The 15267-nt window shown below is 52.3% G+C and overlaps 1 protein-coding gene across 2 annotated transcripts in view; it reads left to right on the forward strand.

Annotated features, from left to right (window-relative positions):
* Positions 1-214: 214 nt before the first annotated feature.
* COL26A1 (collagen type XXVI alpha 1 chain) overlaps positions 215-15267 on the forward strand; it is a gene marked incomplete at both ends in the record, with an annotated part of 174186 nt that continues 159133 nt past the window's right edge. For both annotated transcript variants that reach the window (XM_082671259.1, XM_082671260.1), the window contains one exon: positions 215-372. In XM_082671259.1, the coding sequence (XP_082527385.1) occupies positions 215-372 (158 nt within the window). The remainder of the gene's footprint in view (positions 373-15267) is intronic.

Genomic DNA, 15267 nt, shown 5'->3' on the forward strand with positions numbered 1-15267 from the left:
TTGACGGCGCAGAGCCCACCTCGCCGAATTTGAAAAGGCGGCCCTGAGAGGCGTGGGCGCCCCCCAGACATTTCCAGCTCGGACCTGGGCTCCGCTCGCTCACCGGCGCGCTCGCTCGGCTCTCGGCGGGGGCCGCGGGTTCGGTCCGGCCGTCGGTGCGCTCCCGACTGTCCTCCCGCCCGGGACTCCGGGTCCCCGCGGGCGGCCGCGCAAGATGAAGCTGGCTCTGCTTCTGCCCTGGGCGTGCTGCTGCCTCTGCGGGTCGGCGCTGGCCACCGGCTTCCTCTACCCCTTCCCGGCCGCAGCCCTGCAGCAGCACGGCTATCCTGAGCAGGGCTCCGGCTCTCCCGGCAGCGGCTACGGGAGCCGCCGGTGAGTAGCTGGGGGCGGCGGGACCTGGGGGCGCGCGGCAGCCCGGGGCTGGGGGCGCGGGGAGGTGAGGTTTGGGGCTTGGGATCTTGGGATTGGGGGTTGGGGGCGCGGGCTGCCGGGTCTCGGGGCCGTCTGGGGCTGGGGCGCGGGGGCGGGGTTTGGGGCTTGGGAAGGTGGGATTGGGGGCTGGGGGCGTGGGGCGGTCGAGGACTGGGGGGGCTGGGGACGCGGGGTGATCGTGGCACAGACAGTGGGGGCTGGGGGCTCGGGGCGGAGAGACTGAAGGTGCGGGGCTGGGACTGCGGTGGTCTCTGGCCGCGCCCACCCCCACTTCCTTCCCTTGCTCTCCCAACCTTCGCCCCTTCGGCTCCCGAATCCGGGTGGAGGTGGCTCAGACCTGCGGCGGAGGCGCGCGAAGGGGTGACCGTGGCTGGCTGGGGCTCGGTGGCTCGGTTCCTGGACGTTTACCGGCTCACGTGGCTCCGCCGAGCTCACCTGCGCGGCCGGGGCTTTGTGTTGGGGAGCAGGTTCCCGCGATGCCAAGGCCTTGCATCCGGGCCCCCTACTCTCACGCCGGCCGCCAGGGACACCGGAGGGGCGATTCCGTCCGGTCTTTGGGGCTGGGCCCGCGGAGGAGCCTCGGCTGCGGCTCCCCAGCCACCTAAGAACGTGGAGCCGGCTCCGATCGCATGAGTCCGTGGTGGGGTCGGAGAGGGAGCCAGGGTCACGGAGCCCGCGGTGCCCGGACCCACCCGCGGCCTCCTCCTCCGCCGGCAGGTGGCGCCCTGGCCACCCCAGGACGGTTAGGGCAGCAACTTCTCAATCCGTGGTTGAATTCCCCCAGAAAACGCGTTAAGTACTCAAGTAAAAGTTGCCAAATCCCTGTCTGCGTAACTCATTCGAATTTAGCTTTTCCCATTTAATAGTAATTACGACTCACACGGCTGTAATAGCCTTCTAGAACACACAACATGCATTGGTAGCATCCATCTCTTTTGATCCTAACACCACCCCAGGGTTAGCTATTAGAGTATTATCTTTCCTTTAACGGAGGAAACAGGCTCAGAGAGAGGTCCTCAAATTCGGTGGCAACTCAGGGCTCACCTCTTGTCTTCTTTCTCCAAATCCTGTCCTTTCTATGGCCCCACTCTGCTTATCGTTTATGGAGCAAGGTCCATAAACCTTGCTCCATAAGGTCCCAGTTCTTCTGTCCTCCATGGTGTTTACCAAGCTAGGGAGGGCTACCAAGATGAATTCTGGCAACGTCTTGTATCAAGGAGACAGGGATATTTTGTGTTGAGAAGAGCGGTACACTTAATGGCTGGATAAGGCGGTTCTCAGAAGAGCATTTAAAGTGCTTCAGGAAAATTTTGCATGCAATTTTATTTCCTTCATTTTGTTTGGAAGTACTTCTCCCAGGCTCCTATTAGTATTACTCTCCAAACACCCACAGTAGTGTGGACTCTGCACGCTTGCATAGGAGCATATCTTAAAAACTCAGCTTCTCAAATCGCAGAATGATATGTATAGCATGATCTCACTTATGAAAAAAAATTCGATCTATATCTAGATATCTATCTCTCTATCTCTCTATCTATCTATATCCAGGAAAAAAGTTGGTAGGAAACCATTTTTAGCAGTTACCTATAGGGAGAGACCTGGGGCTGGACTAGGGGAGAGTGAAAGAGGACTCCCATTTTTTCCCTCTGTTTGCTTGTGTCTTGTTTGCATGTTTTACAAGGAGGGTATAGTCATGTATTACTTTTTTTTTTTTTTTTTTTTTTTCATGTATTACTTTTGTAATTCAAAAGTGTGTGTGTGTTGGGGGCTGGGAGTGGGGGTGGGATGGGGGCAGAGCCTCCTGCAGCCTGGACTCTGCATGCAGAGAGGGGCCAGAGGGGAAGTCCATGAAGGGAGCCAGTGAATGGGGACGGGGGTTCTGGCGTTCGGTGGGCTGGAACTTGGGGACTCCAGAGACACTTGGAAAGGATAGTTTTAGCACAAATAAAAAGAGGCCCAAACAAATGTAATCTTCCAGAACTCTTTCTACCAGGCTGGGAGCAGGGAGAAGGTATAATTAGGTTCAGGGAGGATCTGGATGAATTTGTGGAAAATGGATTTCTGAATAGGATATTGGGGGGTGTTAAGGACTTGGGGCGGGTTCCAGATGCTTGAGATGGGTGTTCCGGACTGTAACTGAGCCCTTCCATGCCAAGCCCTGCGTGGGCACTGCAGGCATCTGATTCAGGTCCGGGCAAGTTATGGGCTGGAGCTGGCCTGGTGTCACATGTTCCTGTGTGTTATTCGCTCCAGAAGCAGAAGCCTTGGGGACGGCGTTTGGCACAGGGCTCTTCACAGCTTTGGCCTCTGCTTGGCTCCATACATGTGTTTACAGTGGCTTGGTTTCAGCTGATGGGCAGGGCTATAGGGCTGTTTCTCGACAAATAGTTTTATTTCATGGTTATTGCTCCTGTTGGCAGTTTGTGTTCTCCTTTCTGTGTGTGTGTGTGTGTGTGTGTGTGTGTATGTGTGTGTACCTGTACCTACCTTCCTGGGCTGGGTGTCTGTGTCTAACACGTGCTGGGGGCATCTTGCTTTGCCCAGGGATGCTCTGCTCTGCTCACCTCCATCACAAGCCCAGGGTGGGCCCCTCTGATGAAGCTATTTTGGCAAAAAGAAGAGGACCCCAATTCCTTAGAGGCCTGTTTCCAGTAGAATCTTGCAGCCCTGTGTTTGGGCCACTCATGACTTTTGTCATCCACAGTGCTGTTCGGATGCCAAATGAAAGCTAAAGGGAAATGTAACGTTAATTGACCAGCAGGGTTGCACAAGGATGGAGCCTCTCAGCTGCCCAGCCCTTCTTCCCAGAAGAACTTCCCAGTATAAGGATAACACATTGGTGAAACTCTTTAATGGATGTATATCTCACTCTTCTCCCCGCCTCCCTCCCCCGATCATTCCCTCCCTCCCTTTCACAGATGGTGATTAGAAGTCTTGTCTGTTGTCTGCTCCTCATATCTGTATCCAACCCTAAAGGGTCCAACATAGCAGCGAGTCTTCCGGGCACGAGGAGTGAGAACCAGAAAGGGGGCCCCGCACCCCATCTGGGGTGCACATCTCCCAGCTGTTGATGGCGAGGTTTTAATTTGGATAAAAGTTAATATTCTTGGAGTGGGAATGTTCTCCTAAGAGAAACCAGAAGAGTGGTGGGACCTGCCTGGATTTTAAGCAGAGGAAGGAATGAATACACCCAGAGGGCGGGTTCGTGGGACAGGGGATGAGGGACAGAGTTGCTTTGTGCTTCTGCCCTGAAGAGTGGCACGCATTCCATAAACCTATTCCTTCTGTACAGGACCCGAGGCATGAGAACAAAGAGAGACCACATACTACATGGCTGAATATCTACAGGTTATGAATCAAGCTAACGGATGGTTAAATAAGTAGGTCCTATCCTCTAACCTTGATGAGTAATACCTTCACAGTGACCTGGAAAGCCAACTTCAAATGAGGAGTTCTTAGACGCTTTAGAATTCTCTGCTCTGGCAAGTGGTGGCAGGGGGAAGGCTCCCCACAGCCCAGCCATCTTCACTGCTTTTTGACCTTCAACTTCCTGTCCACTTATTGGTTGTTGTGTCTCTTTAGTCTTTTTCATTGCGGGAGAGTCCTCTCCTTTAAAAGAAAGCATTTCCAGGGACCTCCCTGGTGGTCCAGTGGTTCAGACTCTGCACTCCCAGTGCAGGGGGCCTGGGTTCGATCCCTGGTCAGGGAACTAGATACCACATGCTGCAACTAAAGATCCTGTGTGCCGCAACTAAGACCCGGCGCAGCCAAACAAATAAATACTTTTAAGAAACTAATAAAAGAAGGCTTTTCCCCCTGCCATTGACTTGGTGAAGACGGCCAGTTGTCCTGTAGAATCCCAGGTTCTAGATTTGCCTGACTGCTTCCCAGTGGTGTAAATAATTGGGTCCTCTATGCCCTGTATCTCTTCTATGTTAGAGATTAGGTGTAAATGTTTGATTAGATTTAGGATCTTTTTTTTTTTTTGACGGTGGTGGGGGAGAACAAGAACGCTTTATAGTTGGTCCAGTGCATCGTGTTATATCATATCCGGAGGTGTTATGGATTGAATGCTTATATTCCCTCCATCCCGCAATTCATACGTTGAAACCCTGACTCTCAATGTGATGGTATTTAGAGGTGGGGCCTTTGGGCGGTAATTATGAAGATGAAGGTTTAGATGAAATCATGAAGGTGGGGTCCCCATGATGGGATTTGTGCCCTTATAAGAAGAGGAAGAGAGACCAGGGCGCCTTTTCTCTCTTTCTCTCTCTCCTTCCCATGTGAAGACAGAGAGAACTCTGCTGTGTGCAAGCAAAAGAGATGGTCCTCACCAGGAACTAAATCAGCCTTGATCTTGGATTTCCCAGCCTCCAGATCTGAGAAATAAATGTCTGGTGCCTAAGTCACCCAGTCTCTGGTGTTTTGTTATGAAAGCCTGAGCTGACTAATATGGGAGAGCATGACATTTTTCTCCTGGAGAGCTGGGTGTCAAACCTTCACCAGAATACCACTGCCTATAGGTTCCCTCCTTCTTTGCTCTCTTTACTTTGTAATTTATTTTGAAGAAACTAGGCTTTGATAGCGTTTTCCTTGTTCAGGATTTGTTTGATTATATCCTCATGGTGCCTGTTAACGTGTTGCCCTGTCCTCAGTGTGTCCAGAAAATTGGAAATTGGATGGGGAGGCTCGATTGGATTTTGGTTCCTTCTCCTCCTCCTTATTATTATTATTTGTTTGGGCAAAATTACCTCTATGGTTGTGTAGCATTCTTCCATTAAGAATCATATCAGGGGGCTTCCCTGGTGGCGCAGTGGTTGAGAGTCTGCCTGCCGATGCAGGGGACACGGGTTCGTGCCCCGGTCCGGGAAGATCCCACGTGCCGCGGAGCGGCTGGGCCCGTGAGCCATGGCCGCTGAGCCTGCGCGTCCGGAGCCTGTGCTCCGCAACAGGAGAGGCCACAGCAGTGAGAGGCCTGCATACCGGAAAAAAAAAAAAAAAAAAAAGAATCATATCAGGAATCACACAACATCTTGTCATCTCTCCTCTTGTGATGTTAACAGGTGTTGATGATCACTGCCTAGGTCATTATTTCATTAAGGGTTACAAAGCGGTCCTATTATAATTCTGACATTTCTTTTTCATTTAATTACTGGAATACTTGCATAAATAATTTCCCACTTATGTACTATTTGTAGGGAATCATGTTTTGAATTCATTTTTGATTTATCTTTCCATTGTTTCATTTTGCAAATGTAAGTGTGTGTGTCTTCTTTCTTTTTAAAAAAAATTTATTGAAGTTTAGTTGATTTACAATGTGTTCATTTCTGCTGTACAGCAAAGTGATTCATATGTATGTATACATATACATAATTCTTTTTTATATTCCTTGCATGGTGGTTATCACAGGATATTGAATATAGTTCCCTGCGCCATACAGTAGAACCTTGTTGTTTATTCCTTCCTTTTTTTCTTATGCAGAGGTGGTACTAGTAACACTGTTGTGCACTTGGCTTTTTTTGTTTCACATTGTACTGTGGAGATTGCTCTAGATCGGGGCATAGATAGCTTCTGCCTTTATTTTGTTTTTCACGATTTGACAATTTGTGGTGAAAATACACGTAAAGCTTACCATCTTAGCCATCTTTAAGTGTACGGTTTGGTGGTATTAAATACATTCAGAGGGTTGTCCAGCCATCACCAGAATGTTCATCTCCTGCATTCTTTTTTTTTTTTTTTTGGCCACGCCCTGCGGCTTGCAAGATCTTAGTTCCGCGACCAGGGATCTAACCCGGGCCCCTGAAGGGGAAGCGCTGAGTCCTAACAACTGGACCTCCAGGGAATGCCCTCCTGTATTCATTTTTGTAGCTCTGTAGTTCTCGGTGGTGCCAATGACTGTGGTTTTTTTCAGCAAGTCCCCTACTGATAGACATCGTGTCGTTCTAACCTTTTGTGTCACGTGTAATGCCATAATAAATAGCCTTGTGAGTTATTCATTTCATATTTTTGCAAATGAATCTTTAGGATGCATTTTTTGAAAGCGGATTTTCTGAGTGAAAAGGTAAAAAATGCATGTGTAATTCTGCCAGATAGTGTCAAATTTCCCGCCATAGAAGTTACACCATTTTGTTTCCCATCAGCAGGTTTTTCTTGGGATACATTTGAAGATGACACTGCAATAATGCTGGGTCCAAATAGCCTTGTGGGGGTGAGAGCGGCCTTCCCTGGCCTATACCACCTGCCAGCCCGACCCACTCCTCATTTGAGGGGTCTGGGGCAAGGGTACAGAGGGAAGCCCACACAGTGTATGTCTAAATATTTAAAAGATATCATTCAAGCTTACGGACTGTTACATAAAATAAATTCTGTCATTGACCTTGACCTTGACAAACACACCCTTCTCGTTCCTGGGGGTGGGGTCGAGGCTCGGGTTTAGAAGTCTTGCCTCCATGAATTTTGTGTGGGAACTTGGCGGTGCAGGAAGAGCCACCTTCCCCTTCCCTCTGTGTCCTGCCAGATACCTCGCCCTGGTCAGGCCTCACCCACACCCCGTGGACACGCTAGTCCAGCCCAGAACCCCCTCTCCTTACCCTGACAACTGCCACTTGGCCATACCTCCTGCTTCAGTGTGCCCAGCTGTTTGGGGAGGGAGTTCCAGGCCCCTGGGTACCCACCTTTGCTCCATAAGGGGGGCTGTGGTCTCTGGAGCGTCACGTCCCCTCGGCCCCATGGTCTCCTCGCCCTGTGCGGTGTGGTGTGGCTGGAGAGGGGCCAGATTGGGGTCCTTGAAACCTCAGTGCCCAGGATGGGGCTCCTCTCGCCCAGGTTTAAGGCAGTTCTGGGGGGATGTGGAGTGAGTCTTGGGGATGGAGCAAGGACACGTGTGCCCTGAGTCCTCAAAAGTTGGACAGCCTTTCCCCAGATGTCCACGGTCAAAAAAGGCTGCGTCGTGGTGACAGAGCTACGCTGTGTCCAGATGTTCCCTTCCCGTGTCCTCCCTGCCATGTCCCCCGTTAGACTGTGAGCGCCAGGTGGGACAATCACCTGCCTGTTTGCGACCCAGCCCAGGGCCCAGAAGAGAGTCGGGCTCTGTCGGTTGTGTGGAGTGAACCGGATCGCATCCACCAAGGACCCACCAAGGCCCTGAATCCAGAGTGGATGTGGGTCCCACGGGGGGTCGCTTTGCAGTCCCAGTGGCAGGGGTCCCATACTCTGCGTGGATGTAAAGACCCCTTTCAGAGATGACGGGGGGCTTTGGGGAAGGAGGCTTCAGGGTGGCTCCCAGGGACTTGCTCGTGCTGTTTTAGAAGCACAGCTATATTCTGGCCTGACGTTGGGGTATTTACCCATTTTCAGACTATTCTAAGAAACGATGGGATGGATTTCAGAACTTACTACTGCTTGCGGTTTTCCGGTGAGAAGTTCTCTGGGAGTCAGGTTTGGAAAGGGTCTGACCCCTGCTGTGATGACAGTGCTGGACCGCGCTGTTTCCTCCCCGTTCTTCTTGGTCCAGCCTCTCCATCCCCACCCCCGGCTTCCCAGGCAGGGCCATTTGACCAGTGCAGAGGCCAGGGCGCAATGCTCAGCAGGGTCCATGCTTGGAGTTTCATGCTTTGCGCTCACCATCTCCAAATTCTCGATACTCTCATTCTTAAATGTGTTTTGTAAGTGAAGTCCGATGGGACCATGGGGCACCAGGAAACTGACCCTCAGCTTTGACCATGACCCACCTCTCACCACCTCCTACCGTCTCCCTGGGGTGGGTTCTCCGCTACTCACTCCCCACCCCTCTGGCACCCCAGGTCCACCTGGCCTCCCGCTCTCCACCCCCGCTGCCACCCTCTGCCTCTGGCTGGAGCCTGGGTGTGGGCTCAGAGAGGGTTGGGATTGGGTGCCCGCACCCCGTGCCACCCTGGAGTGGGACATGGCGGCTGCAGTCCCTGCCCTGGGCTGGCAGTGCTACCGTGTGCTCAAAGGGTGACTCAGCAGGGGAGAGCCTCTGGCCACACCGATCCTAGTGTGTCCTGGGGAGAGATCGCAGAACCCTGAAGCGTTGCCCATCCGTCGTACGATAGTGGGCCCCTGGGAAGGGGTTACGCCTGGCTTCACTTCCTGCTCCGGACCGGGGCGCTGTGCTTCAGCCCGCTGGCTGGTGGGAAGGGTGGCACGCGCACTTACACACCGTGGGGTTGCAGGGAGGGGTCTGCACTTGCCCCCCAGAGATCCCTGTGCACGAGGGAGCACACATGAAACACTAAACAAATGACGGGTCGAGAGAGACGGAGAGACAGAGACCCCAGAAGAGAGGAAAACACTTTGTATTTTACTGTCTTTAATGGCCCAGCTTTTTGCATGAGGGGGCCCTTAACTTCAGTTTGCCATGAGTCCCACAGATTATTTAGCTGGTTTTAGATACAGCAGGGCGCTGACTGGCTCATCACGATGAACTGGGGTGATTAAAGAATTGGGTATCCAGACCCACACGTGACTCAGGAAGTCTAGGTCCTGAGAGCTGTATTTAATGGCCTCCCCAAGCGGGTTTTATTTTTTTATTTTTTTGGATGCCACCAGGTTTAGGAAGCACTGCGTGGAGAACAGAATTTTTTGAGGTTCTTTCATCGTGACCCATAGTAGGAAATACCTTTTATATGATGCCTGAGTCCATGCGTGCGCACTTACACACACATACACACACCCCCACACACCCCCCCAAATGCACACACACATACCCCTGAAATAAGTTTCACAGAATCATGCTTACTATTACCATATGTGATACTTACTTTTTTATGGTGCTCTATCTAGTTCATAAAAAAGTGCCTGCCAAGACTCAGAAAATTGATTCCACAGCCCCTCTGGCTTACGACCTGCAGTGGGAGACCCCGTGCCCTGGGGGAATTCAGGGGTTTTCTGGCCCCATCACCCCAGTTCCCCTGCCTGGTTCTCTAGACTCTGACTCCAAAACCTCTTTCTTGTTCTTTCTGCTGAGCTGAGGTGCTTGGCCTCTCCGCTCCCCACCCCATACCTCGGATCCATCCTCTTCTGGGGGCAGTCACACCCCCCCTCCTTCAGGAAGTCTTCCTGGACTGCTCTGCTCCCGTCTCTGTGGGCGGCTCCCTGCGCCTCCTGTATCTGTGATTGCTTGTGGTTTTTGTACCGAGAACTCACTTCCTGCTCTCCTTCCCCGCAGATGGAATCATTTCTCCTACCTGTTTCGTCCCTAGCATGGCCCTGACGGGCCCACCTGGGACATGAGTGCATGAGCCGGGCCTGTGCCCTGAGCCTGGGCTGCCCGCCATCCACCCTTGCCTCTTGGACATGTGAGCTTATCCAGGCTGGGCATTTAACCACCCAACCTTTTCCGATCCCACTGTCGGTGGGTTGTAGGCTGAAGCTGGGGGCTGAACCATGGGGGAAGGGGTGTTCTGCCCTGAGCCCTGAATGGGAGGGGTTCTCTGTAAACTCCAGGGGGGTGAATGATCCCCTTTCCACCCCACCCCACCCCCTTTTCCCTGCCACTGGATCCAGGTTCCCTGGAGCCTTACATTCAGGAAGTTACTACAAGCACCTACTGCCTGCTTGGTGCTGGGGGTAGTGAGATGACTGCTGATTCAGACTCAGCCTCTGCCCTTGATGAGCTCGGAGGCTGGTTGGGGAAGACCCAGGAGCAAGTGTGGAATTTGCTGTGACACAAATGTGTGCAAAGTGGGCCAGGTAGGCAGGGGATGTATGAACAAGTACCTGTTTAGGGGAGTTAGGTGTGTGGGAGTTTGGCGTGTCTTTGTGCCTCGGTTTTCTCCTCTGTAAAATGGGGATGATCTACTTCATAAGGTTATTCTAGGCTTAGATGAGTTAAAATTAATAAATTGCTTAGAGAAATATGTACTAAACATTCTGTTCGTGCTTGTGGTGTATGGTGTGCTAACCTTGCAAAGATTGCCAAGAAGGGGGGGGTTTGCAAACATATGAGGCTGTGGAATCCTTTTGTTGGGATGACGTTCCAGACTCCGTACCTTGGGAAACGCTGGCCTGGTGGACCAAGGCTACATGCCAAGGCCTTTCTAGAGGAATCACGTTTGAAGTGGGTCTTGTAGGGTGAGAGGGGGGGTGTTCTCTGCAGTGACTGGGGGGGCATTTCAGGTGGACAGGACAGCTGTGTAAGGGCTGGGAGGCGTGACGGTGTCTGACATTTATGGTTTGTGCAGTTGGGTTCAGAGTGGCTGGACCAAGGGCTGCGAGTGTGGGGCAGGTGGGGCCTTCGGGCCCTGAGGGTAAAGCCCCTTTTCTGCCAGCCCTAAGGAGCTTGGACTTTGGGTCGAGGCTGGGTCACAGTGGGTCCTGTGTCAGCGTTACTGGTATGGAGGAGATGGGGCCGGAGGAGGGAGGCAGCTAACAGGCAGTGTCAGGAACCCTGAAACAGGGCTGGGGCAGTGGGGAGGGAGCCGCCGAGCGACGAGCGCTCAGAGTCTGTGCAGTTGGCAGCATCTGGCCACTTGCTGGACCACGGACAGGCCAGAACAGGTTGCAGCCTGGGGCTCCTGGACTTTCCCAGTGCCTGTGAGATGCCAGAAGCTGGCTGTTTTGCTTCCTGGAACCTTGCAAAGACTCCCCAGTGTTTTCTCAGCTTTGAAAAGGCAACAAAGCGTGGTGTTCATGCACCTTGTGTTTTTGTAAAATACTTGTATTTTTAACATCTAGCGCAGGCTTGCGCGTATCAGGTGTTCCGTGGTTGCTTTTTGAGCAAGTGAGTGAACAAGTGCCTTGACCTCTGTCCTCTGGGAAGCCGAGGGGGTGGCCTCTGCCCCCGGGCAGTTCTGTCCTTCTGAGAGGTCCTGGAGTGAGGTCCTTCTCTGTGCTCCGCCCCCCACCAGGCCAGCTCTGGAAGCCACATTTAGGGGAGCCACAGAGGCCACCACTTTAGGGGGTCCTGCTTCTTCCTTTGAAGTAGGATTGGGTGGAAAATCACATGGAATGGCCTCGATGTAAATATCTGGTGAGGCCTTTTCTTAAGGCCCCGGGGTTTTCTGAATCTCCTCGCCCTTCCTCTGGCTCACCTCTCCCCCCTCAGCCTCTCTGTTATTTTAAAATCCATTCCCAGAGAAACAATTCCTATGGCAATAAGAACACGGCTGCAGGCTTCTCTTGGCTTGAACTGGTCCGACACTTCAGTGCTGCTTCGAGAGTGTGCAAGCTGGACCCAGACCAGCTCTGCCTGGAGCAGGGGAATAGAGTAACAATAACTAACTGTTAGAGGATTTTCAGGAACCCTGAAGCAGATCCTATGGAAGGAGACACACGGCGCGCTGTTCTCCTCTCTGAAGAGTCAGGGGTCCCCAGCTTCCTCGCCTGGGCTTCCTTTCCCTGCCTCCCTGAAACCAGGGTCTACATGTTTCTTTGGTGGCCTGGACAAGACCACCTTGAAAGAAGCTGGGCCCAGTCCAGGTTAATTCTGTAACACTTGGGCAAGAGGCGGGGGCTCCCACCTTCGGGCCTCTGTCTGCCCTACCCCCAGCCGCGTCCGGAGTGATGGGCGGGAAGGTCAGAGCTGGCCAGCTGACTGCTGACCTTTGCCGGCTCCCCTGCTGCCTGTAACGATGTTGCCAAGCTTGTTCCGTCAGGTGTTAATGGAAGTTATGAGAAGCAGCCTGGGAAATGCTCGTGAACCAAACTCAAGGGTTTCCTTCAGAAAGAGGGAGGGTGTGAAGACCAGACTCTGGAGCCAGGCGGTCTGGGTCTGAATCCCCGCGCTGGGTGGCCCTGAGCGAACCATCTGACCTCTCTGTGCCTCAGTCTCATATGTAAAATGGGCGTGGGTTTACTTCCTCAGGTCGTTCTGGGGCTTCGATGAGTTAATGTTCATATAGGGCTTAGAACAGTATCTAGTAGACACTCTATGCAGCCCCATGAAATGGTAAAGGCTTTCCCAGAGTGGGCAGTGTGATGATGGACCTTGCAAAGCTTGGGGAAAAGAGGAGTTTCGCAGACATCTGGGACCACTGGATCCGTTTCTGGGGAGCGTGTTGGTTGGTGTTCCAGACGCGGTGCTCTGGGAAACGCTGGCCTAGTGGGTCAAGGTTAAATGCCTCAGCAGTTATGGTGCCCTCTGCCTTTTGCAGAGGACCTCTGGCTGGGGTCATTTGCAACCTCGCCCTGCAGTTGCCCACCCTGGTGCTGTGGAGGAGCCAGAGAAACACAGAAGGGAGGGTCCTGTCAGGGTTTCGGAATCCCTGAGAGCCCGCTCAGGTTTTCAAGGCCAAGAGTGAGGGATGGGGGCTGGTCCTCTCTCCCAGCTTCCACCACTGGGTGGGGTGGGGCGGTGGATGAACACAGAGGGTCGCCCTCAAAGTATGACTGGGGAGCAGGTTGGAGGGTCTGGGGTCCCGAGATGCCAGTGGCGAGTCAGAGGCTGAGGAATTCTGAGGAGCTTTGTGTCCCGGGAGTGTGACAGCTGAGGGGACCCTGTGTGGCCCCAGGATGGGGGAGAAGGGACCGGGGGACCCACAGTCAGGCCAGTGCTTCCCTTCATTGACTCAACGCCTCACAAGTAACCTGAAACTAATAGGATTGGGCTAAGATCAAATGAGGAAATGTGTTTATTAAATATGCAGGCTCATTATTACTCAGCGCAACCTGCTCCCTGGCCGAGGGCCCCCACCTTTGCAGCCCCCTCCAGCCCGAGTCCACCCTCTGAACAAGCCTGGGGGCACCAACACTTGCCGGAGGATGGATGTTTGCTGCGCGCACGTGCGTGTGTGTGTGTGTGTGTGTGTGTGTGGTGTTGTTTGCACCCATGCCTGGCTGCAGTTTGCAGCTGAAACATTTTATGTCTTTGAAAGGGTCTGGTCCCCTCCCCCTTCCACATTCTGGAAGGTCAGGGACTGTGTGACATTTGCTGAGAAGTCCCCCAGTTCCTAGCACGCAGGAGGCCCGGCAGAGGGGCTTCTCTGCTTGGAGTCATTGTGAAAGGCTCAGGCTTCCCTCTTCCCCAGAGAGTACCTTCTGGAATCTGGCCCTGCTGCAGGTTGCCCGCTGACCCTGCGGCCCTGCTGGCCCCGGAGGCGCCAGGGCCTTTGGGGAGAAGGTGGCAGTTTCCCTCTGACTTGGCTCCAGCTGTCTGCACCCCCGCCAGTTGCCTCTGGCATCTGACATTTTTGTCATTCCTGAAAGGGCTTATCTGGGGAATCGGCACTTACCTCTTCCTGCCCCTCCCTGATTGACTTGGCCAGACCGCTGATTCTCCCTTCTGAGAGGTCTCAACCTGCCCGGACACCCTCTATTTCTGGGGTCATGGGATCCTGGGCCTCTACAGGGTTTGCCAGGCTCTCTCTCTCTTTTGTCCCCTAGCCGACGATGACGATTAGCTCAGATCCTGAAAGTCTTCGTGCAAGAGCTCTGAATACGTACCTTCCTGGAAAGGCAGCTGAACTGATGGGAGAGACCCCTATATCAGGGGCTTGGAGGGAGCCCAGTCCAACCCCGTCTAGCCTGCTTCTTGTCTCTCTGGGTGCTCTGCTCATCACTGGCTACCTTCTAATCTCAAGCTGCTTCCTGCCTCAGGGCCTTTGCACTGCCTTGATCAGTTTTTGCTTTTTCTTGGCCTAGCTAGTTCCTGCTCAAAGCTTAGAGATCCGCTTAAACATCACATCTTCAGGGAAACTTTTGCTGGCCCCCCTCCACAAGGTAAGGTAAGGTCCTTTTGTTAAGCCCTCAGAGCTTACTCTCATATTAGAAGTTCATGATAACTGTAAGTCAATCCTCTAATTAATTGATTGATAATTAGTTAATAGTTGTCTATGCTATGACTGTAAATTCTCCGAGGGCAGGGATCTTGTTTGGTGCTGTATCTCTTGGTTCTTGCAGAGTGCCCGGATCACAGAGAGTATCCAGGAAAGGGCTAACCACTTTGCAGGCTGTGTTAGCTTCCTACTGCTGCTGTAACAAATGGCCATAAACTTTGTGGCTTAAAACCGCACAAATTTATTACCTTACAGTTCTCAGGGCTAGAAGCCTGAAGTGGGTCTCCCTGGGATAAAAGGTATTCGCAGGATTGGTCCTTCTGTCGGGTCCAGGGAAGAATCCGTTTCCTTGCTTTTTCCAGCTTCTAGAGGCTGCTGGCACTCCTTGACTTATAGATCCTTCCTCCATCTTCAGAGAGCCTCCTCCAACCTCTCTCTCTGACTCTGATCCTCCTGCCTCCATTTTATAAGACCCTTGTGATTAGGTTGGGCCCACCCGGTTTAATAATCCAGGATCAGCTCCCCACCTCAAGATCCTTAGTTTAATCACACCTGCAAAGTCCTTTTTACCGTGTGAGATAATGTATTCACAGGTTCCTGGGGTTAGGATGGGGCATTATTTAGCCTACAGCACAAACGGAAATGAAAAGTGAAAGATTTGGGGCCTTGAAGAGTTGGATTGAGCTTAGATTTCAAACAGTATTAAGACTGAAAGTGGCTTTGAGCCTCAAAAACCTGTTAAGACTCAGCTTTGTGTAAAGAGTCATGATAAGGGCATAGCCTTCCCACTGAAGTTTTTACAGAGGCTGTGAGGTAGGGATTTAACTTTTGTTTCTTTCCCCACAAACCTCCCCTCACACTTCTACTGAAAAATCCATCTATTCCCAATAATTTGAAATGCCGCTTTTATCACATACTAAACTTCCCTATGTACACAGCCCTTTTTCTGAACTCTTAATCTGATCTGGTGCCAAAACTACACTATTGTAATTACTATATCCTTATTCTATGTTTTGTTAGTTGATAGAGCAATTCCTCTTTGCTGTTCATCTTTATCAAAATATTCTTAGCATTTGTACACTTTTGGGTGAATTTTATT

This window comes from Grampus griseus (genome assembly GCF_964374135.1).
Source record: "Grampus griseus genome assembly, chromosome: 14".
Taxonomy (NCBI): domain Eukaryota; kingdom Metazoa; phylum Chordata; class Mammalia; order Artiodactyla; family Delphinidae; genus Grampus; species Grampus griseus.